Source organism: Triplophysa dalaica, chromosome 13, assembly GCF_015846415.1.
Source record: "Triplophysa dalaica isolate WHDGS20190420 chromosome 13, ASM1584641v1, whole genome shotgun sequence".
NCBI lineage: Eukaryota > Metazoa > Chordata > Actinopteri > Cypriniformes > Nemacheilidae > Triplophysa > Triplophysa dalaica.
The window spans coordinates 19,982,145-20,006,733 of NC_079554.1; the positions used below are offsets into that span (position 1 = coordinate 19,982,145).

The 24,589-nt window shown below is 36.4% G+C and overlaps 6 protein-coding genes across 6 annotated transcripts; 5 read left to right on the forward strand and 1 right to left on the reverse strand.

Annotated features, from left to right (window-relative positions):
- Positions 1-1,083: 1,083 nt before the first annotated feature.
- Positions 1,084-2,159, forward strand: LOC130433980 (trace amine-associated receptor 1-like). Its single transcript, XM_056763789.1, has 2 exons — positions 1,084-1,476; positions 1,549-2,159. Exons 1-2 carry the CDS (start codon positions 1,149-1,151, stop codon positions 2,157-2,159), a joined length of 939 nt encoding a protein of 312 aa, XP_056619767.1. The 5' UTR covers positions 1,084-1,148.
- A 3,616-nt stretch (positions 2,160-5,775) lies between these two features.
- LOC130433981 (trace amine-associated receptor 1-like) lies at positions 5,776-6,786 on the forward strand. The gene is made up of 2 exons (XM_056763791.1): positions 5,776-6,103; positions 6,176-6,786. Exons 1-2 carry the CDS (start codon positions 5,776-5,778, stop codon positions 6,784-6,786), a joined length of 939 nt encoding a protein of 312 aa, XP_056619769.1.
- Positions 6,787-10,990: 4,204 nt separating this feature from the next.
- LOC130434660 (trace amine-associated receptor 1-like) lies at positions 10,991-12,001 on the forward strand. The gene is made up of 2 exons (XM_056764941.1): positions 10,991-11,318; positions 11,391-12,001. The coding sequence occupies exons 1-2, from the start codon at positions 10,991-10,993 to the stop codon at positions 11,999-12,001; spliced, it is 939 nt and encodes a 312-aa protein (XP_056620919.1).
- A 1,436-nt stretch (positions 12,002-13,437) lies between these two features.
- Positions 13,438-14,448, forward strand: LOC130434663 (trace amine-associated receptor 1-like). Its single transcript, XM_056764944.1, has 2 exons — positions 13,438-13,765; positions 13,838-14,448. The coding sequence occupies exons 1-2, from the start codon at positions 13,438-13,440 to the stop codon at positions 14,446-14,448; spliced, it is 939 nt and encodes a 312-aa protein (XP_056620922.1).
- A 2,769-nt stretch (positions 14,449-17,217) lies between these two features.
- taar11 (trace amine-associated receptor 11) lies at positions 17,218-18,210 on the reverse strand. The gene has a single exon (XM_056763792.1). It carries the CDS (start codon positions 18,208-18,210, stop codon positions 17,218-17,220), a length of 993 nt encoding a protein of 330 aa, XP_056619770.1.
- Positions 18,211-20,938: 2,728 nt separating this feature from the next.
- Positions 20,939-21,937, forward strand: taar1b (trace amine associated receptor 1b). The gene has a single exon (XM_056764991.1). The coding sequence runs from the start codon at positions 20,939-20,941 to the stop codon at positions 21,935-21,937; it is 999 nt and encodes a 332-aa protein (XP_056620969.1).
- The last annotated feature ends 2,652 nt before the right edge of the window (positions 21,938-24,589 follow it).

A 24,589-nucleotide genomic window follows, 5' to 3' on the forward strand; every position in this document is an offset into this window, starting at 1 on the left:
ATCATATTTGCTGAACTAAGATTTTTTTAAACTCAATGATACACCAATACAAAATGAATTACACATATCCACAACCCAAAGTACCGTATTACCATAAGAATATTTTTAACTTACAAAAAGAGACCAAAGGTGCATCAGCAGAGCTGTGCATCCTGCAGCTATGCCATATTTGCACCTTCTGGTCATTGTACCCACGATGCATAACCGTCTGTTCCCTATTTGTTTTTTAATAAAAGGATGAACTAAAGCTGACAAAGCTCCACAAGTTTGCACAAAATCTGCAAATGAAGCACTGTTGCACCCACAGACTCCTCATACACATTGAAAAAAGTTATTTAAATACATTCATTTAAGCTTTAAAAAGATTTAAGAATTTAAGCAGGCTTGGCCAAAAATTACATACGACATGCATGAAAAGCTTATTTAGTAAAGACCCTGGAGAATGACTAAATATTAATACAATAGAGGATTAACAAAATATCAATAACGGGTGAAACTGTAGTATGTGCGCTGTAAGCTTGTTCTTTGATATGTATTTATTTATGTTCACATAAAAGCCACTTTCCCTGAAAGCTTGTTGTTTGCTTTATAGCCATTTTTTTAAATCCAAAAAGTATGACTAAAATATGAGTCTAAAGTTGTGTAATTTTGGTGATGTACACCTGAAACTTGGATGGTTTATTCTGACCTGTGAGGGCATTAAAGGGAATATTATTATTACTATTAAGGAGGTTACCATGGTTGCTATGAAACTATTGGGTTATAAATGTGGGCTCTCTACTCCCTTAACTTCACTGCTTTGTGGAGGGAAAGGTAAGAGCGTATGAGAGACAGGGATATACATAAACTGCTGGAAAATATGTAAATGCAAATATTTTGAATAAGTTATTATATATATTTTAAATGTAGATCTAATATCATATTTGCTTCACAATTCATGGGCAATAATGTGATTTAAAAAGCATAACATGTTTCATGGTAAATTCTATTTTACTTATTGATACAACATATACTCCAGAATACATGCTGTATTCAAACACACCAAACCTTTAACATGTAAACTCAGAGAGGACGAAACTGGATTGTGTTTGTTAAACTCTTAACTTCAAACCTTGTTCCCAACAGGACATCTCCTCTGAATTCCGTTAATGGACATCAAAATCAACATCAGCCACAATGGACCTTCGGAAAAGCCTTTTCTTTGTTTTGAGTTCAGTAACAGCTCTTGCCAGAAGCTTGTCTACCCCCTGGAAACCCGAATATTGCTCTACGTTATTTTCAGTTTGTGCTCAATTGTCACCATCATAGGAAACCTGTTGGTGATCATTACGGTCATTCACTTTAAACAGCTACACACACCAACCAACTACCTCATCCTGTCTCTGGCTGTAGCCGATCTGCTTGTAGGAGGAGTCGTGATGCCGCCCAGCATGCTGCGCTCGATTGAGACCTGCTGGTATCTGGGAGATCTGATCTGTAAAATACACAGCAGTCTCGATGTGACATTGTGCACTGCTTCAATTCTCAATCTCTGTATTATTGCTCTAGACAGATATTACGCCATATGTCACCCTCTACAATATCACAGTAAAATGACTTCACTTGCTACTCTGGTCATGATTATCATTTGCTGGACTGTTTCGGCTGCTTTGGCCTTCAGCATGATATTTCTGGAGCTTAATATTCTCGGCATCGAAGATTTTTACTATGAGAATATTGACTGTGATGGAGGATGCATGATGTTTCAAAGTAAAGAAGCAGCTACAATAATTTCAATGATTTGCTTTTACATTCCCGCATTTGTTATGCTCTCCATATACATGAAAATATTGCACGTAGCTCAAAGGCAAGTGAAGGCCATCCAGAGCACTAACAGTCAATTTAAAAAAGAAGGAAAGGCCACTAAGACTTTAGCGATCATCATGGGTGTGTTTCTGACCTTCTGGATTCCCTTTTTCTTTTGTAATATTATTGATCCCTTCATTGGATACTCTGTACCACCACTTTTGTTTGATTTGTTCTTTTGGGTCGGGTACTACAATTCCACATGTAACCCTATGATATATGCCTTCTTTTACAGCTGGTTCAGACATGCTTTTAGAGTCATTCTATCTGGAAGAATATTTCAGACTAATTCCTCAAAAACAATACTGACGTAAAAATTTCCAGGAATCTTTGTTTACTTTTCAACTTTTTGTCTTCACAACACAGAAATAAAAAGCCCACCTGCCATGTTTATGTTTCGAATCATTTCTAACTTACTTGAAGAGCAAAAAAACGGTCCATGTACGCCGGTATTTATAAGCATGTTTGTTTAGCTACAGATGCTGTTTAAAAGTGTTACGCTTGAAAGACAGTTTGCCATATGCTTTCATATTTTTTATAATATTAATCTAAATATATGATAAGTCATAGTGCTGTAGGCCAGGGGTTTTCAATTGAAAGTTCCAAGAGGTTCGGTCTTTATATTTTCTTCCAAACGGAGGTCTGTATGTTGTTTTTAAATAAATAAATATTTAATCAATATAGCCCGGTTGGATATACTGTATTAAAGATATGATCTTTTATCAGGCTTTTATTTTATATTTGATATATGTATTTATAAGGCTCTGTGGATTCAGGGGAATGCCCTCTTAGAAGTCTGATAATTAATATTTGTAAATCATACAACTACAGACAACATGCAAACAGCAAATGTAATGTAACCATTAAAATGCTATTTAACAGTTAAATACATGAACAGAAAACAAAGTTACTTACTAAATTAGCCTTTCATGCCATTTTCACTTTCATACCAGAACTACTTTTATCATTAAATAATTTGTGTAATGTTGTTCATTACAAAATGTGAACATGCTTGGGAAAACCCAGCAAATGTCCTTCATAAAATCATCCTACAGAATATTCTGTGAAAAATAACAATATCCTAAATATTGACTGAAATACCAAAATCTTAGAGAAATTAATGCTTAAAATTAATCTTTGATGCTTGTTGTCTAATTATCAATTTGATTATGGGACTTTAGCCTGGGTTTTCATAGCGTCACAAATGTTTACATGCTGACCAATCATGCTAGGCTAATGCTAAATGTAGATAAAAATGTTATGATCAATAAATAACACAAATCTGGTTGAAAGGTTGGAGACATAAAGCAAACATTGAACATGAGAGCGCATGTGATTCTCCGTTGTCAATATAACCAACCAGTCAAAAGTTTTAAATGACTTATTAGGATATGTCTCGCGGTCCGGATGGAACGAAGCAAAGGTCCAGATCCAGAACGCGGTCTGCAATTTTTGATGACTGCTGTAGGATATAGTAATCCTTATCATAAATACCTTGACTGGCCTTTGCATTATGGAAAAAGGGCCCTACATAAACAAAATATATACATACAATGTGATATATAAATATACTTAAACCTGACAGTTTCACTCACACGGTATTTCCTTCTCTCTTTGGTTTTAACGTAAATGACCATTCTCTCTCGGAAAATCCCAGAACATCAATTTACTAGTGTGTTAATAGTTTCTTTGATATAAAGGCAGTTTTTGGTACCCAACTTAACAGCTGGTCTCAGGTTTTTTATATTATATCTTTTGAAGTCAATATGCACTGCTCCTCCAACAGATGAACCACTATAAGAGTTCCTGAGGCAGCAGCTCTGATAAGTGAGTGGAGTCTAGGAAATGCTCTTCTTAGACAGACAGAAGCTAGTGAGGCCGCCAAGCATTTCTATTATATTGATTTTAATACAAGCATGATATTTATTAATATTGTTATATGTAAGTATGTATGTACTGTATCTTTAAACTAACAATGCTGCTTGATTACTTTTATGCCTCAATTTTGAGCAATAAGTAGGGCTTTACGTTAAGCGTTGTCATTTGTTTGTCCTTCGGACAAGTACATTTGTCATTCACTTGTCCAAGTATTACTTGTCCGAAAATAAAAATTTATATTACTTTTGCAGTGTCAATATAATTGATTTGGATCCTGAATGGTCAAGTTTGCTTATAAGCATTTAACCTAATGTGTGTGCGGCCAATTGCTAGAGAATAAGGGCAAGCAGTGATTATAATTAGTGTCAGGGCTGTACCTTCATTTTTTTTGCACAAAGCACTGGTGCTACAGAGGTTTATAGTAAACAAGCCCCAGTCAGCAAATTTCCTTTGGTGCAGATCTGGCCCAGAAAATCTGCTGACCTGTGGCCCACTTAAGAAAATGTTCCCCGGCCCAGATCTAGTCCACATCTTCTTAACCACAACTCGACCAGATCTGTCCCATAATTCCACTAGCAGTGTGCCATATAATAAAGAATGATGTGGCCCATTGGTGGACCTTATCTCATTCTTGATTGGTTGAGTTTAGTAAAGGACTGACGGCCCTTATATGAACCACATGTAGCTGATAGACCAGAGGCCAGAATTCTCCCAGAATTTACCCAGATCACCACCACGCCATTTTTTATTGAAAATATTCAATTATTTCACAATCAAACAATATTAAACATAAATACAAACACTGCACCACTTAACACTGATTCACAAAATTGATTAATCTCTCAAGTATATATACATTTAAAAAAACTATATAAGAAAAAATAACATTCCATTGGCGTATATTGTCTGTTTTTATCATATTTGCTGAACTAAGATTTTTTTAAACTCAATGATACACCAATACAAAATGAATTACACATATCCACAACCCAAAATACCGTACTACCATAAGAATATTTTTAAATTACAAAAACAAGACCAAAGGTGCATCAGCAGGGCTGTGCATCCTGCAGCTATGCCATATTTGCACCTTCTGGTCATTGTACCCACGATGCATAACAGTCTGTTCCCTATTTGTTTTTTTTTTAAATAAAAGGACAAACTAAAGCTGGCAAAGCTCCACAAGTTTGCACAAAATCTGCAAATGAAGCACTGTTGCACCCACAGACTCCTCATACACATTTAAAAAAATATATTTAAATGCATTAATTTAAGCTTTAAAAAGCTTAAGAATTTATGCAGGCTCGGCAAAAAATTATATACGACATGCATGAAAAGCTTATTTAGTAAAGACCCAGGAGAATGACTAAATATTAATACAATAGAGGATTAACAAAATATCAATAACGGGTTAAACTGTAGTACGTGCGCTGTAAGCTTGTTCTTTGATATGTATTTATTTATGTTCACATAAAAGCCACTTTCCCTGAAAGCTTGTTGTTTGCTTTTTAGCTTATTTTTTAATCCAAAAAGCATGACTAAAATATAAGTCTTAAGTTGTGTAATTTTGGTGATGTACACCTGAAACTTGGATGGTTTATTCTAACCTGTGAGTGCATTAAAACAAATATTATTATGACTATTAAGGAGGTTACCATGGTTGCTATGAAACTATTGGGCTATAAATGTGGGCTCTGTACTCCCTTAACTTCACTGCTTTGTGGAGGGAAAGGTAAGAGCGTATGAGAGACAGGGATATACATAAACTGCTGGAAAATATGTAAATGAAAATATTTTGAATAAGTAATTATATATATTATAAATTTAGATCTAATATCCCATGGGCAATAATGTGATTTAAAAAAGCATAACATGCTTTATGGTAAATTCTATTTTAGTTATTGATACAACATATACTCCAGAATGCATGCTGTATTCAAACACACCAAACCTTTAACATGTAAACTCAGAGAGGACGAAACTGGATTGTGTTTGTTAAACTCTTAACTTCAAACCTTGTTCCCAACAGGACATCTCCTCTGAATTCTGTTAATGGACATCAAAATCAACATCAGCCACAATGGAACTTCGGAAAAGCCATTTCTCTGTTTTGAGTTCAGTAACAGCTCTTGCCAGAAGCTTGTCTACCCCCTGGAAACCCGAATATTGCTCTACGTTGTTTTCAGTTTGTGCTCAATTGTCACCATCATAGGAAACCTGTTGGTGATCATTACGGTCATTCACTTTAAACAGCTACACACACCAACCAACTACCTCATCCTGTCTCTGGCTGTAGCCGATCTGCTTGTAGGAGGAGTCGTGATGCCGCCCAGCATGCTGCGCTCGATCGAGACCTGCTGGTATCTGGGAGATCTGATCTGTAAAATACACAGCAGTCTCGATGTGACATTGTGCACTGCTTCAATTCTCAATCTCTGTGTTATTGCTTTAGACAGATATTACGCCATATGTCACCCTCTACAATATCACAGTAAAATGACTTCACTTGCTACTCTGGTCATGATTATCATTTGCTGGACTGTTTCAGCTGCTTTGGCCTTCAGCATTATATTTCTGGAGCTTAATATTCTCGGCATCGAAGATTTTTACTATGAGAATATTGACTGTGATGGAGGATGCATGATGTTTCAAAGTAAAGAAGCAGCTATAATAATGTCAATGATTTGCTTTTACATTCCCGCATTTGTTATGCTCTGCATGTACATGAAAATATTGCACGTAGCTCAAAGGCAAGTGAAGGCCATCCAGAGCACTAACAGTCAATTTAAAAAAGAAGGAAAGGCCACTAAGACTTTAGCGATCATCATGGGTGTGTTTCTGACCTTCTGGATTCCCTTTTTCCTTTGTAATATTATTGATCCCTTCATTGGATACTCTGTCCCACCACTGTTGTTTGATTTGTTCTTTTGGGTCGGGTACTACAATTCCACATGTAACCCTATGATATATGCCTTCTTTTACAGCTGGTTCAGACATGCTTTTAGAGTCATTCTATCTGGAAAAATATTTCAGCCTAATTCCTCAAAAACAATACTGACATAAAAATGTCCAAGCATCTTTGATTACTTTTCATCTTTTTGTCTTCACAACACAGAAATAAAAAGCCCACCTGCCATGCTAATGTTTCGAATCATATCTAACTTACTTGAAGAGCAAAAAAACGGTCCATGTACGCCGGTATTTATAAGCATGTTTGTTTAGCTACAGACGCTGTTTAAAATTGTTACGTTTGAAAGACAGTTTGCAATATGCTTTCATATTTTTTATAATATTAATCTAAATATATGATAAGTCATAGTGCTGTAGGCCAGGGGTTTTCAATTAAAAGTTCCAAGAGGTTCGGTCTTTATATTTTCTTCCAAACGGAGGTCTGTATGTTGTTTTTAAATAAATAAATATTCAATCAATGTAGCCCATTTGGATATACTGTATTAAAGATATGATCTTTTATCAGGACTTTTATTTTATATTTGATATATGTATTTATAAGGCTCTGTGGATTCAGGGGAATGCCCTCTTAGAAGTCTGATAATTAATATTTGTAAATCATACAACTACAGACAACATGCAAACAACAAATGTAATGTAACCATTAAAATGCTATGTAACAGTTAAATTCATGAACAGAAAACAAAGTTACTTACTAAATTAGCCTTTCATGCCATTTTCACTTTCATACCAGAACTACTTCTATCATTAAATAATTTGTGTAATGTTGTTCATTACAAAATGTGAACATGCTTGGGAAAACCCAGCAAATGTCCTTCATAAAATCATCCTACAGAATATTCTGTGAAAAATAACAATATTTTAAATATTGACTGAATAATACCAAAATCTTAAAGAAATTAATGCTTGAAATTAATCTTTGATGCTTGTTGTATAATTATCAATTTGTTTATGAGACTTTAGCCTGGGTTTTCACAGCGTCACAAATGTTTACATGCTGACCAATCATGCTAGGCTAATGCTAAATGTAGATAAAAACGTTATGGTCAATAAAATAACACAAATCAGGCTGAAAGCTTGGAGACATAAAGCAAACATTAAACAGATTGATGGATGCAGATGCTTTAATATTTGCTGCACATTGATTACTGTTGTGTGTCCATTTACCTGCTCTGCGTGTCTGCACTAGTGTTGTTAAAATAAACACGTGTTTGCTGCTCTTCATGCGGCGCTTCTTTGGCGGGAGAGTAGCAGCGCGCGTGCAACCGAAAGGGTTCAAATGAAGAGCGTTTGGCGCTAAATAAAGATATTAGAGGATATAGCGGACAACAGATCAATTACATGAATGTTCCAGAGAGCGCATGTGATTCTCCGTTGTCAATATAACCAACCAGTCAAAAGTTTTAAATGACTTATTAGGATATGTCTCGCGGTCCGGATGGAACGAAGCAAAGGTCCAGATCCGGACCGCGGTCCGCCTATTTTGGATGGCTGCTGTAGGCTATAATCCTTATCATAAAAACCGTGACTGGCCTTTGCATTATGGAAAAAGGGCCCTACATAAATAAAATATATACATACAATGTGATATATAAATATACTTAAACCTAACAGTTTCATTCACATGGTATTTTCTTCCCTCTTAGGTTTTAACGTAAATGACCATTCTCTCTCGGAAAATCCCAGAACATCAATTTACTAGTGTCAACCCGATCGCACCCAATTGCGTATAAATAACACGCTGTTGCATTATCGTCTAATACGTACGCCAAATTGCTATTTTGCGTGCATATGATACGCCAATGTTTGCTTGTACCTGGGTGGAGAGCAGCCATTTTAAAACGTACAGGAAGAGGAAACACTGAAATAATTAAAATAATACTGTTAGGTTTAGGGTTTGGGTTAGGGGACAGGGTAATGTGACAAATTGCTGTCTAATATGCAAACACGCTAATTGGCGTATCATATGCACGCAAAAAAAGGCGTATTTATGCACGCAAAATCCCAATTTGGCGTCCATATTATACGATAATGCACAGCGCGTGTTATTTATACGCAATTGGTCATAGTTTCTATGATATAAAGGCAGTTTTTGGTACCTAACTTAACAGGTGGTCTCAGGTTTTTTATATTATATTTTTTGAAGTCAATATGCACTGCTCCTCCAACAGATGAACCACTATAAGAGTTCCCGAGGCAGCATCTTACGTTTGTCATTTGGTTGTCCTTCGGACAATTACATTTGTCATTCACTTGTCCAAGTATTACTTGTCCGAAGATAAAAAATGATATTCCATTTGCAGTGTCAATATAATTGATTTGGATCCTGAATGGTTAAGTTTGGTTATAAGCATTTTACCTAGTGTGCGCTGCGGCCAATTGCTAGACAATAAGGGCAAGCAGTGATTACAATTAGTGTCAGGGCTGTACCTTAACTTTGTTTTGCACAAAGCACTGGTGCTACAGAGGTTTATAGTAAACAAGCCCCAGTCAGCACATTTCCTTTGGTGCTTATCTGGCCCAGAAAAACTGCTAACCTGTGGCCCACTTAATTCAAGTTTCAAGTTTATTTATATAGCGCTTTTCACAATGTGTATTGTTTCAAAGCAGCTTTACAGGGGCAAACAGGAAAAACAGAAAAGATAAAACACAGCACAGTGCATGGTATTTATACAAAGAGTAAAATCATTTTAATAAATGATATCTAATTTCTAAATAAATAAATAAATGCAGTCTACCTAAGAAAGTGTCCCCCGGCCCAGATCTAGTCCACATCTTCTTAGCCGCAACTCGACCAGATCTGTGCCATAACTCCACCAGCAGTGTGCCATATAATAAAGAATGATGTGCCCCATAGGTGGACCTTATGTCATTCTTGTTTGGTTGAGTTTAGTAAAGGACTGACGGCCCTTATATGAACCACATGTAGCTGATAGACCAGAGACCAGAATTTAACCAGATCACCACCACGCCATTTTTTTCATAAAAATATTCAATAATTTCACAATCAAACAATATTAAACACAAACACTGCGCCACTGAACACTGATTCACAAAATTGATTAATCTCTCAATTATATAAACACTTAAAAAAACTAAAGAAGAAAAAAAATATATTGCCTTTGGCGTATATTGTCTGTTTTTATCATATTTGCTGAACTAAGATTTTTTTAAACTCAATGATATACCAATACAAAATGAATTACACATATCCACAACCCAAAGTACCGTATTACCGTACGAATATTTTTAACTTACAAAAAAAAGACCAAAGGTGCATCAGCAGGGCTGTGCATCTTGCAGCTACGCCACATTTGCACCTTCTGGTCATTGTACCCACGATGCATAACAGTCTGTTCCCTATTTGTTTTTTAATAAAAGGATGAACTAAAGCTGACAAAGCTCCACAAGTTTGCACAAAATCTGCAAATGAAGCACTGTTGCACCAACAGACTCCTCATACACATTAAAAAACGTTATTTAAATCCATTAATTTAAGCTTTAAAAAGATTTAAGAATTAAAGCAGGCTTGGCAAAAAATTATATACGACATGCATGAAAAGCTTATTTAGTAAAGACCCTGGAGAATGACTATGAAATATTACTAAAAAAGAGGATTAACAAAATATCAATAACGGGTGAAACTGTAGTACGTGCGCTGTAAGCTTGTTCTTTGATATGTATTTATTTATGTTCACATAAAAGCCATTTTCCCTGAAAGCTTGTTGTTTGCTTTTTAGCCATTTTTTTTAATCCAAAAAGTATGACTAAAATATAAGTCTAAAGTTGTGTAATTTTGGTAATATACACCTGAAACTTGGAAGGTTTATTCTAACCTGTGAGGGCATTAAAGGGAATATTATTATTACTATTAGGGAGGTTACCATGGTTGCTATGAAACTATTGGGTTATAAATGTGGGCTCTGTACTCCATAAACTTCACTGCTTTGTGGAGGGAAAGGTAAGAGCGTATGAGAGACAGGGATATACATAAACTGCTTGAAATGTCCATGAAAATATTTGAATAAGTTATTATATATATTTTAAATGTAGATCTAATATCCTATTTGCTTCACAATTCATGGGCAATAATGTGATTTAAAAACCACAACATGTTTCATGGTAAATTCTATTTTACTTATTGATACAACATATACTCCAGAATACATACTGTATTCAAACACACCAAACCTTTAACATGTAAACTAAGAGAGGACGAAACTGGATTGTGTTTGTTAAACTCTACAATTAACTCCAAACCTTGTTCCCAACAGGACATCTCCTTTGAATTCCGTTAATGGACATCAAAATCAACATCAGCCACAATGGACCTTCGGAAAAGCCTTTTCTCTGTTTTGAGTTCAGTAACAGCTCTTGCCAGAAGCTTGTCTACCCCCTGGAAACCCGAATATTGCTCTACGTTGTTTTCAGTTTGTGCTCAATTGTCACCATCATAGGAAACCTGTTGGTGATCATTACGGTCATTCACTTTAAACAGCTACACACACCAACCAACTACCTCATCCTGTCTCTGGCTGTAGCCGATCTGCTTGTAGGAGGAGTCGTGATGCCGCCCAGCATGCTGCGCTCGATCGAGACCTGCTGGTATCTGGGAGATCTGATCTGTAAAATACACAGCAGTCTCGATGTGACATTGTGCACTGCTTCAATTCTCAATCTCTGTGTTATTGGTTTAGACAGATATTACGCCATATGTCACCCTCTACAATATCACAGTAAAATGACTTCACTTGCTACTCTGGTCATGATTATCATTTGCTGGACTGTTTCGGCTACTTTGGGCTTCGGCATGATATTTCTGGAGCTTAATATTCTCGGCATCGAAGATTTTTACTACGAGAATATTGACTGTGATGGAGGATGCATGCTGTTTCAAAGTAAAGAAGCAGCTACATTAATGTCAATGATTTGCTTTTACATTCCCGCATTAGTCATGCTCTGCATATACATGAAAATATTACACGCAGCTCAAAGGCAAATGCAGGCCATCCAGAGCACTAACAGTCAATTTAAAAAAGAAGGAAAGGCCACTAAGACTTTAGCGATCATCATGGGTGTGTTTCTGACCTTCTGGATTCCCTTTTTCCTTTGTAATATAATTGATCCCTTCATTGGATACTCTGTCCCACCACTGTTGTTTGATTTGTTCCTTTGGGTCGGGTACTACAATTCCACATGTAACCCTATGATATATGCCTTCTTTTACAGCTGGTTCAGACATGCTTTACGAGTCACTCTATCTGGAAGAATATTTCAGACTAATTCCTCCAAAACAATACTGATGTAAAAATTTCCAGGCATCTTTGTTTACTTTTCTACTTTTTGTCTTCACATCACAGAAATAAAAAGTCCCCCTGCCATGTTTATGTTTCAAAAATTTCTAACTTACTTGAAAAGCAAAAAACAGGTGCATATACGCCGGTATACATTTATATATGTTTGTTTAGCTACAGACGCTGTTTGAAAGTGTTAAGTTTGAAAGACATTTTGCAATATGCTATCATATTTTTTATAATATTAATATAGCAAGAGCTACAAGCAACACCACCCGAGCCAAGCCCACACTTTGCGCTGCTTAACCAAGCGTACCCACCACACCCAGCCCACACTTCCCCCAGCGTACCTACAACACGAAATGAAACATTAGAGCAAAATAACAAAAATACAGTGTATTGGAGGAAAAGATTTACAGGAGGGCTTTGCATCCTGCAGCTATGCCACATTTGCTCCTTTTGGTCATTGTACCCACAATGCATTACAGTCTGTTCCCTATATGTTCTTTTCATAAAAGGACGAACTAAAGCTGACAAAGCTCCACAAGTTTGCACAAAATCTGCAAATAACGCACTGTTGCACCCACAGACTCCTCATACACATTAAAACATGATTTAATTACATTAATTTAAGCTTTAAAAAGCTGTAAGAATTTAAGGAGGCTTGGCAAAAAAAATTATGCGACATCCATAAAAAGCATTTTAAGTCAAGACCCTGGAGAATGACTATGAACTATTACTACAATAGAGGTTTAAGAAAATACCATTAACGGTTGAAACTGTAGTGAGTGAGCCCTTAAGCTTGTTCATTGATATGTATTTTTGTTATGTTCTGATAAAAGCCATATCCCCTGATAGCTTGTTTTGCCTTTTTGCCACATATTTTTAATCCAAAAAACTATGTCTAAAATATAAATCTAAAGTCTAATAAGTCTAAAGTTGTGTCTTTTTGGGAATATACACCGTGAACTTGGATGGTTTATTCTAACCTGTGAGGGCATTAAAGGGAATATTATTATAACTATTAAGGAGGTTACCATGGTTGCTATGGAACTATTGGGTTATAAATGTGGGCTCTCTACTCCATAGACTTCACTGCTTTGTGGAGGGAAAGGTAAGAGCGTATGAGAGACAGGGATATACATAAACTGCTGGAAAATATGTAAAAGAAAATATTTTGAATAAGTTATTATATATATTTTAAATGTAGATCTAATATCATATTTGCTTCACAATTCATGGGCAATAATGTGATTTAAAAAAGCATAACAAGTTTCATGGTAAATTCTATTTTTCTTATTGATACAACATATACTCCAGAATACATGTTGTATTCAAACACACCAAACCTTTAACATGTAAACTCAGAGAGGACGAAACTGGATTGTGTTTGTTAAACTCTTAACTTCAAACCTTGTTCCCAACAGCACATCTCCTCTGAATTCCGTTAATGGACATCAAAATCAACATCAGCCACAATGGACCTTCGGAAAAGCCTTTTCTCTGTTTTGAGTTCAGTAACAGCTCTTGCCAGAAGCTTGTCTACCCCCTGGAAACCCGAATATTGCTCTACGTGGTTTTCAGTTTGTGCTCAATTGTCACCATCATAGGAAACCTGTTGGTGATCATTACGGTCATTCACTTTAAACAGCTACACACACCAACCAACTACCTCATCCTGTCTCTGGCTGTAGCCGATCTGCTTGTAGGAGGAGTCGTGATGCCGCCCAGCATGCTGCGCTCGATCGAGACCTGCTGGTATCTGGGAGATCTGATCTGTAAAATACACAGCAGTCTCGATGTGACATTGTGCACTGCTTCAATTCTCAATCTCTGTGTTATTGGTTTAGACAGATATTACGCCATATGTCACCCTCTACAATATCACAGTAAAATGACTTCACTTGCTACTCTGGTCATGATTATCATTTGCTGGACTGTTTCGGCTACTTTGGGCTTCGGCATGATATTTCTGGAGCTTAATATTCTCGGCATCGAAGATTTTTACTATGAGAATATTTACTGTGATGGAGGATGCATGCTGTTTCACACTAAAGAAGCAGCTACAATAATGTCAATGATTTGCTTTTACATTCCCGCATTTGTCATGCTCTGCATATACATGAAAATATTACACGCAGCTCAAAGGCAAATGCAGGCCATCCAGAGCACTAACAGTCAATTTAAAAAAGAAGGAAAGGCCACTAAGACTTTAGCGATCATCATGGGTGTGTTTCTGACATTCTGGATTCCCTTTTTCCTTTGTAATATTATTGATCCCTTCATTGGATACTCTGTCCCACCACTGTTGTTTGATTTGTTCCTTTGGGTCGGGTACTACAATTCCACATGTAACCCTATGATATATGCTTTCTTTTACAGCTGGTTCAGACATGCTTTAAGAGTCACTCTATCTGGAAGAATATTTCAGACTAATTCCTCAAAAACAATACTGATGTAAAAATTTCCAGGCATCTTTGATTACTTTTCTACTTTTCGTCTTCACAACACAGAAATAAAAAGTCCACCACCCATATGTTTCGAATCATTTCTAACTTACTTGAAGAGCAAAAAACATGTGCATTTACGGTATATTATTAAGTATGTTTGTTTGTAGACAGATAATCCTTATCTTTATTACCCCGCCTGGCCTTTTGTATTATGGAAAAAGGGCCCTACATAAACAAAATATATACATACAATATTGCATGTGGTCATTTAATAACCACAATTGTCATAAATCATAAAAAGCAATCATTTTTCAATATTATCACAATTATTATGATCATAAAAATAAATCCACGATTGATGGGTCTGAGTTTTCACAATTCCCTATGTCAATAACATCTAACTAAATTAAACAAATCGTTTTCGTACTTAACATAGATTGTAAAACCATGGAAATCGATGAAACTTTTTAGCGCTTTTTATCCAAAAAACCCGCAGCTCTATTTTACTTGGCGTGCCTGGTCCAATATGGTAGCGCCGTTGATGTAAGTTCGATGAGTGAAGTCTTCCTCTACATACACCTATGGTTAATTGAATAAAAACAGTTTCGCCGGTTGCTACATTTCAAATCAAACGCATGTTTACCTGAAAAAAATTATATGAATTCACTTCATCTGCGATAAAGCAAACAAATTTGTCTCTCGGAAAATGTCAGAACATAACCTATAAGAATAACCTAAATCAATTTACTAGGGTGTTAATAATCTCTTTAATATAAAGGAAGTTTTTGGATACCTGACTTTATAGCTTGTCTCAGGTGTTTTTATTATATGTTTTGAAGTCAGTATGCACGGCTCCTCCAACAGATTAGTCACTAATATGAGTACATTCTGTGTAATGCTGTTCTTAAGACAGACAGTAGCAAGAGAGGACACCAAGCATTTCTATTATATTGATTTGACCACAATACAAGCATGATATTTATTAATATCGTTATAAATATGTATGAATGTATGTTCTGTATTAATAAACTAACAATGCTGCTAGATTACTTTTTTGCCTTCATTTTGAGCAATAAGCAGGGCTTAACATTAAGCATTGTCATGTGGTTGTCCTTCGGACAAGTAAATTTGTCAATCACTTGTCCGAGTATAAATGTTATTTTTCCGAAGATAAAAGATGGGTAACACTTTAGTCTAGGGATCAATTCTCACCATTAACCAGTTGCTTTTAGCATGCCTATTATTGGCATATTGGCTGTTTATTAGTACTTATAAGCACATATTCTGCATGACCATACTCTACATCCCTACCCAATACCTAAAACTTACAAATACTTTCCTAACAATTAATAAGCAACAAATTTGGAGTTATTGAATAATTAAACTCATAGTTAATTGTTTGTTTATGAGAATTGTACCTTAAAATAAAGTGTGACCAAATGATATTTCATTTCCAGTGTCAATTTAATTGATTTGGATCCTGAATGGTCAAGTTGCTTATTTGCGTTTTAGTGTGCGCTGCGGCCACCTAAATTTGTTGATACTCTCCATGATTGCTATAGAATAAGGTCAAGCAGTGATTATTATTAGTGTCAGGGCTGTACCTTAACGTGATTTGCACATAGCACTGGTGCTACATATGTTTAAAGTAAACAAGCCCCAGTCAGAAAATTTCGTTTGGTTCCGATCTGGCCCAAATAAACTGCTGACATGTGGCTCATTTAAGAAAGTGTTCCCTGGCCCAGATCTGGTCCACATCTTCTTCTTCTGCCATAACTCCATCAGCAATGAGCCATATAATAAAGAATGTTGTGGCCCATATGAGGACCTTATATATGTCACTCTTGTTTGGCTGAGTTCAGTAAAGGACTGACGGCCCATGTGGGCCACATGTGGCTGATCGTCAAGAAGCCAGAATTCTCCCAGAATTTAACCAATTTTTGTACACTGAAACATGTGAAGAGTAAACTAACATTCTAAGTGTAGATTAACTAGTTACATCACTAAAAAGGTGAATTAAACATAAGTTACTCCTCCAGCAGTTCTCCTTGTGGGGTTATTCCCAATGTCTGCGGGATCATTTGAAGGGAAATCTGTTGGGGAAAGTATATACAGACATTAGAGATCTTTGATATTACAGCATACTTCATTTAAACATTTATTTAGTTGATTCGGCATTCACATAAGAATTTTAACAGCAATTAAAAAACAAAACCTGCACTGTAAAATATGTACTAGTCAATTTGAGCCTATTTGATCTGTCTAGAGAGCGAAGAGACCGTTTTTTAGACAGATTTTTAATTTGATAGCTTCAATGAAACAATATACAAAATCCTTTATCACATGCAATCCTGACAGAAAATGCTACATATTTCAATAAAAAACTAAAATGTCAAAACATCACTTACCTAAACTTGAAAAGTTATGATGAACGTATGGACGTTACAAAGAAAATTACACAAAGCACAAAGAAAACAGATATCAAATAAGCTACACATTTTACCAGTTTAATAACAGGGGCCAAAAAACTGAACTGCATGTTAAATATGCACAAGACAGAATGACATAAAGACAGTATAATATATGAAACACTTCCTTTTTTTTACAGTTTTTGCTAACTGAAACATTCAATGTTACCACAAAACAGCTTAACCTATGTTTTTATGCCAATACAATTTTCTAAGAACAAATAATCAAAAATAATCAAAACTTATTTACAGTGAAGGAGGAAATAACTATATACTCTTAAGTATAGCATCTAGCACGACATCTAGATTATATTAATACGCCTGTTTGCACAACCTGTATAATTTTTTATATAGGAGTTTTGATTTTTCTCTGAACCAACTGTAAAATAAGGCATAAATCATGGGGTTAAACACAGCGTTTAAATAAGCCACCCACATTAGCACCTCATATAACAGTGCTGGTATGGTATGGCCAACCACAGGATCTATAATGTTACACATGAAAAAAGGCGTCCAACAGCACATATAAACTCCAATGACAATGGCAAGCGTCTTAGTGGCCTTCAAATCCTTTAAATTAACAGAGACTCTGGGGTTGTTATTCATGGCACGGGCATGTTTCAAGGCTACAACGAAAATCTTGCTATAAATGCTAACAATTACAAACATGGGGAAGAAGTAGAAAACAAGTGAATATGTGACTCCGATTTCTCTTCCGTGCATTGCCAAACACCCTCCCTTGCAACTTACGTGCACTTCCTCAGTTTTTGTTTGTTCGATTTTCAGCTCTGAGAATGTGATGCCAAAGCCAAAAAAAGCAGAGAATCCCCAGCTCACCAGGATCATGGCAACGATCACACGCGTGGTCATTTTGCTGTGGTACTGGAGCGGCTGACACACAGCGTAGTATCGATCGATTGAGATGAACGTGAGATGCATAACAGCTGCGTTACACAGAGTAAAATCAGTACTGGAGTGAAATTTGCAGAAGAAGTCTCCAAAGTACCAGCATGTTTCTAAAGACCTCACCATGCTGGGGGGCATGACAAAGCTGCCCAGGAGAAGGTCTGCTACAGCCATGGAGACGATCAGGTAGTTGGTAGGGGTGTGCAGCTGCTGGAAACTGACGATGGTGCAGATGACCAGCAGGTTGCCGAACACGATCAGAATGATAGTTATGGCGAAGATGATGTAGAGTGGGGCTCTCAAGACAGGGGAGTAAACAGTCTTGACACAGGAGCCGTTCGCAGATTCATAACAGAGGCTGACGGACTCCACAGGTGTCCACGGGTGACTCGAGTTCATTGTGCAGGCCGGTAAAAACCTAGCATGAGTAAACAATATATTTTACAACATTTTCTAAAAATAAAAGGATAAAAAGTCTGGTCTTTTTTTTTACGCATAAATCTAACATAGTTTTGTAAGATTGAGGCTTAAACAAAAATAACAAGTCTGATTATTGTCAAATATATACACCTATATATTGTTTTTCAGTTAACCAAAACATTTTATCAGGCAAAACTGACAAAATGTCATCACATATTTAACATAAAGAATATCTTGTAAAACTGTGAGTCTTTGCTAAAGTTTAACATTACACAGTACATTATATTAATATGATATCATATTATATTGTATATTATAATATTAGTATTTCGGAAGTGAGTGTCCAATTTGTTTATCATTTAATTGTTTCACATCTTACCTCAGACAAACTTCCTATGTCCTGTGCCATGTGTTCAAACATCTGATTTTTCTATCCATTTGAATGCTTTCACGGGGAATGCATATTTCTCCAAACCAATCAAACAGGACCTCTTGTTATCATGTGACCACAAGGCATTCTTGGTTGCCATTTGCCTCTAGAGATGTTCAAGAATAAACCACTGGTCTTGACCACGATAACCCCTCCAGATAAAAGCAAATGAAATATTTGCAAAGAATAAATCACTTTTTTGTAAACCAGTGGCTTTTTTTGAAGGGCTCTTAAAAGCATGAAATGGACTTACAGTATTTTTCTATCCAGTTCGTAATAGTCACCAGTGCCATTGTTGAGCCATCGCAGCATTTGGACACAGTGTTCATAGCCGTATCTATGTATGTACATGGTGACATCAGCCAATCAGCTATGTTATTATATTTTCCTGTTTCTGAAGTGGTCAGTCACATGGTATTTACAGCTATACGAGATAGGCTCGAAAACTGTGTATTACTGCTGCTGTGCAAATGCCATTGAAATGATTAGATGTGTGCGTAGATTTGATGTTCACATGTTTTGTCTCAAACTTTATTAAAAAACTTGTTTCCTGGTAAGTTATTTCTCCGTATGTGAATCCCCATCCACGTTTTTAGAGATCTGTGCCCATGTTGCTTAATTTGAAGATTTATATGCATTATAACGTCTAACGTCCCCACCAAAGGATGGAGTCTCTTTTAGAAACTTGTTACAACCCGCCTTAACGCCGCTGTAAAACGTAGAGGTTTTGTCAACCACAAATATTATTTCAGCTGATTTTACAAAAACACGTTAAAAAAACACACTGGAACCGAAAGAACTGACTTCTCGCTTCTGGGTTTTATTTACAAAAATACACATCTCTGAGGTACACTATTACATTTGGGCCAATGTTTGTTCTGTGGTAAATCTGGCCCAATGAGGGCTTTGGATGTGCACAACAACTTTTATTTGTAAGATTTTGTCGTGTAAATGCCTTAACCTTCTTCAACTTTTTTGGGGTTATAATCCATAAATTGCCGTTTAAAAATGGGCTCCTTACCACGAATCACAATCCGCATTATGCAGCATATAACGATGATTTATAACTTGAGCTTCGTGGTTGAATTATGCATGAAATGTGTAGATATCTGTGGTTTTTGAACTTATGAAGATAAGTACTGAAAAAAGCGCAATTTTATGTTTCAAACAGAGATGGCGCTAAAGAGGCAAACGTTATGAATTACAGTTTTGATTTTATGACATTTTGCTTCCTATTTTACTATACGTTGTTGGGTTTCCACTTAATGTAGAATCTTATTAAACATCATTGCTTTACTGCGTACATCTTTTCGGCTTCCACATCTTTGTAAAATCTGAGTTGTTTTTCTGTGCCTGTTTTTCAGGTGGACATTCGACTTTGAGTAGCATTCTGCTACTTCAACAGAAATTCTCATAATGACTATAATCATCAGAATGTTTACACATTGTTTAGTCACAGTAAGATTCTCTTTGAGCTTTAAACTTCTACAGTTGGCTGATAAAAAGGGCTTGTGACGCATGTTCAAAACCGCGCTATCTATAAAATAATTTCCTCTTCTTTTTCTTCCTGCAAATCAAAATCTAATAATTGATGGTGTTCACTACGATACACAGCATACGCTTCCAGTCAATTGTTTCTGTGCTTTTGAATTTCTTATCTGCTCTATAATTGTAAATATTGGGCATGTGTTCAATTGCATGTTTTCGCCGAGGCGGTGGAGGACATCCGTAATATTATCAGTTTGTTTTCGGTGGTTTGCCACATGAAGAACAATTCCTCAGAAGCACACAAATGAGTTGCATTGTTCCCTGTTCTAAGTGACTCATGTGGATAAACAGATAGATATTCTATAGATGGAAATTTGCTCTTTGGGTTTGTTTAAAGCAGGTGGAATAAATCAATGTCGGATTTATTCATTCTTCCTGAGACTCTGTAATGTGGTCAGCTGAGTTAGCGTTTCTCTGTTATGAGAAACATTGTTATTGCTGCTTTGGGACTTGGGAATTTTTCTCCTCCTATCCGAATTTCTTAAAAGGACAATTCAGGAAAGGACAGAGGAAAACACCCTAGGGAGAAAATTCTACTTTTGGATGAAGTCACTTTATGGAATGCTTCTGTTTATGCTGTAGAGATGATGCTAATGTTTTTAAAAACAAACATTTTATTGACTAAAACAGCCCATACAACATTCTCTTCTAATACCCGATTTATCTGATGGTGGGCGTTCATCAGCGTTGAACTTAATGGATTATCGAAACTTCTCCAACCACACTAAAATGGATCTCTGTTACGACACTTTGAACGGATCCTGTGGGAGGTACGGCCGGCACTCTGACGTCTACGTTCCGATGTTTATCACCATGATGTTGACCACTTTCATAACTGTTGTTGGGAATCTACTGGTCATTATCTCCATCGGACATTTCAAGCAACTCCACACGCCAACGAACCAGCTCATTCTCTCTCTCGCAGTTTGTGACTTTCTTCTCGGACTGTGTATCATGCCGTTGAGTGCCGTCCGTTCCATGCAGGGCTGTTGGTACTTCGGTGACATCGTCTGTAAGATACACACATGCTGTGACATCACGCTCAGCACGGCCTCCATTTTCCACCTCGTGTGCGTGTCGACCGAGCGTTACTTCTCCGTGTGCCGGCCGTTGACGTACCGCACCTTCATCAGATTTTCGACGGTGCTTTTCATGATAGCCTTCAGCTGGCTGGTCCCTGCCATATTTGCTGCCACGATGATCTTTGGCGAACTCAATATCAAGGGCAGCAGGGGCTTCTATGATGCACACGTGAAATGCGTGGGAGGGTGTCCCGTTTTCTTCGGACGTGGTTCGGCGGTGGTCTCCTCCATGGTTTCATTCTACGTTCCCGCTCTGATCATAACTGGAATATATTCAAGTATCTACGCGGTTGCTTTGAACCAAGCCAGATCCATTAGTCGTCTGTTTAATCAGTTGAGGAGAGATTATCCGTTGGGAGATGTACAACACAAAACGCATAAGGCTACGATAACCATCGCTATCGTGGTTGGGGTTTTCCTTATTTGCTGGACCCCGTTTTTTCTTTTTAACATCATGAATCCTTTTATCGGGTACATCATCCCTCCGATGCTGATTGATGCTCTCGTTTGGTTTGGCTATGCCAATTCCACGTTAAATCCATTTATTTATGCATTTCTGTATTCTTGGTTCAGGAAGGCTGTGAGAATCATAGTAACTGGAAAGATATTCCAGCACAACAGTAGTAGAGAACAGCTGTATACGTAAGTAGGTCATTTGAGTTACGGTGGCCATTGTCTTAAAAAACTTGATTTCCTACTTTGAAAGAAATGTGAAGACATTTAAAAATCACTTAAATGCGTTTAGGCTAACTTGGCATCACGATAAATTGTACTAAAGAGGTTTTTTTATCTAGAAGAGTCAAAGGTCTGGATGAATGGCATCTCATCATACACCATGTCTTAAATGTCTGGAGGGAATTATGGGTAAACAGTCTGATGTCACGCTGCACCTGATGGATTATTTATTCTGAAGAAGCCTTTGTTGTGTTTGTTATAATGACTAATGGTGTTAAAACAGGGAATTTTGATTTTCACACGTCTGAGATTCACTTCACAAGGTACTGTAAGAGGTCTCAAGGGTCGTGTAAAAAAACATTACATCATTACGGAGGAGTGTGTTTGTACTGTAGGTTGTGTGTATGAGGGCAGTATGTAATGTAAATAAAAATAAACCTTTCTAAAGTGAATCTGAACTGACTAAATGTATTTAAACATGGCTTTAGTTTGGACTGTAGTACGCATGTTGCTGTTTGTTGATGTTGATATAATTTGTGGTGCTTTTAATGTTTCGTTGGGTCTTTATGAAACTGAAGCAGTTTTCGTAGCATAATATAAATGTTTGTGTAATGTAATGTAAATTGATGTGGTCCATTTGGATGTTCGAGTGCAAGATGACCTGACACAATGGCGTTTGAGCTTCTTTCTATCCAGTGGCAGACGTAATAAGAACCCCATCAGCCTCAGGCCTTTATTTTCAGGCCCAATTTGTGCGTTCACACTTCAGTTTTCTGTTAATTAACTGTGTGTGTTTCTCTTCATTTAATTTCAGATTTAAGATCAACTCCCGCTTTTTAAAGATGTTTTCACAAGTTCTTGTGGTTACAAAGTTCTGCACAAGTGTTCTGTTGTCGTGAAATCATTTCTAAATTGGTCAAATTAAATGATCTACGCTGTTAAATGAGTTTGGGGATAATAAAAAACATAAGAAACATACATATTACAGTGGCTAATATATTTATATATCATGTTTCATCGTTTATTTCTTCTAAAGATCACAAAGAAAAGATCTTATGGAGGATATTGGTAACCAAACCACATTGACCCCCATTGACTTCTCAAAGAAAATAAAGTCATACAGGGTTTGAATGTCACAAGGGTAAATAAATACTGAAATAAATTGTATTTTAGATTAAACTTTAGCTTTATTATTACTCTTTGCATCTTCACAACCTTGTTGGTGATGCTAAGCAGATACTGGATGCTCTGCATTGTATACTGTAGTCATATTACTACGAGATATTTACCTGAATCTTTACACCCAATTAAACTGTCATACGTTTTCAGAAATAAATGTACAGCTTTTTTATTCAGAGATCTCATCAAACCCAGACTTTCACTAAGACTAAGCAAAGCAGTCTTGAGGTACCTGCAAAGCTTGAATTAGTCTTTTCTTTAGGATAAAACGATAAAAGTCTTTTTCTTTTATCGTTTTTTTCATTTGATTATTTGTATAATGCATTAGAAATTCTTTCTATATTGTTCTCTGCATTGTTGGTTGAAGTTTGTCAAAAGTTTGTCAGGGCTGTCAAATCTCAGTGGCATATCTCTCAGTGGCATATTGAGTAAACAAGTTGACTGTGATACTAATTTGAGAAGAAGCAGCTAATGTGTTTCATGAAATAATGCACTCAGGACCCTAAAGTACTTAGAGAGTGAGCGCTGATATTAACACCTTTGATTGGTTGGATTCCTGTGAGAGTGACTGCAATAAAACTGAGAACAAATAACAAGTCTCACGGGTGTAAGACACAAATATTTCATCATTACTCATTTGTGTTTGACTTCTATAGATCAGTAGAATATCAACGTCATACAGTTTTGTGTTGTTTTGAACATTTGAGTAGAATTGTGTTGTATAATTTGTCTGTCAGAGTTATTTACAATAAATGTGAACTATAAAAGCAATCTTTTTCCAGATAAACAAGATAAATTGTGTCATTAATATATTTTAAGGGCAGACGATAAATTATGCTTTGTAGCTCAAATAATTCACAGTCCAGAGCTAAACGAGAAATTCACGTCATGAATGTTAAGTAGTTTGAACAACAAACAATTTTACGAGAGAAGGACGTTTTCAGGTTAAGGAATTCCTCCATTTTATTAATGAGTTGTTCTATTAATAAACCTTTCTGAAATGAGTTGTGCCAGGGCTTTCAGAAAGGTGGGACAATAAGTGTCCCATGCCCAAATGTGCACCAAATGTATCTTTTCACTGGTTGTATGAATGCTGGTTGACACCTTTTCAACTTTTGGCCAGAGCTTTGTTTTGTTGTGTCTTGGATGTCCGTGAGCGGCCTTGTTTACGTGAGTGCTATTGTTATGTTGTACAAAACTGTGACGATGAGAAATCATTTTATTTTTTTCACAATGCAAAACACACAGATGCTTTAATTGGAAGAGAATTGCAGTATGTATGGTTATTTTTAATAGTAAATAGTAAAAACAGTTGCTTTATGGTCATTGACAGCATGCCACAGATTGTTACTTTAGCGCTATTTTAAGTTGACTACATTATTCAATGCTTAATGCTTAAAATCTCTTGAGTCTAAATGAAATATTTCAGTAACCATGGGTTACA

Coding starts and splice junctions, on each gene's coding strand:
- LOC130433980 (XM_056763789.1), top strand. CDS start 1,149: ATGGACATCAAAATCAACATCAGCCACAATGGACCTTCGGAAAAGCCT. Junction 1,477..1,548: donor GTATCTGGGAGATCTGATCT/GTAAAATACACA, acceptor TTATTGCTCTAG/ACAGATATTACGCCATATGT.
- LOC130433981 (XM_056763791.1), top strand. CDS start 5,776: ATGGACATCAAAATCAACATCAGCCACAATGGAACTTCGGAAAAGCCA. Junction 6,104..6,175: donor GTATCTGGGAGATCTGATCT/GTAAAATACACA, acceptor TTATTGCTTTAG/ACAGATATTACGCCATATGT.
- LOC130434660 (XM_056764941.1), top strand. CDS start 10,991: ATGGACATCAAAATCAACATCAGCCACAATGGACCTTCGGAAAAGCCT. Junction 11,319..11,390: donor GTATCTGGGAGATCTGATCT/GTAAAATACACA, acceptor TTATTGGTTTAG/ACAGATATTACGCCATATGT.
- LOC130434663 (XM_056764944.1), top strand. CDS start 13,438: ATGGACATCAAAATCAACATCAGCCACAATGGACCTTCGGAAAAGCCT. Junction 13,766..13,837: donor GTATCTGGGAGATCTGATCT/GTAAAATACACA, acceptor TTATTGGTTTAG/ACAGATATTACGCCATATGT.
- taar11 (XM_056763792.1), bottom strand. CDS start 18,210: ATGAACTCGAGTCACCCGTGGACACCTGTGGAGTCCGTCAGCCTCTGT.
- taar1b (XM_056764991.1), top strand. CDS start 20,939: ATGGATCTCTGTTACGACACTTTGAACGGATCCTGTGGGAGGTACGGC.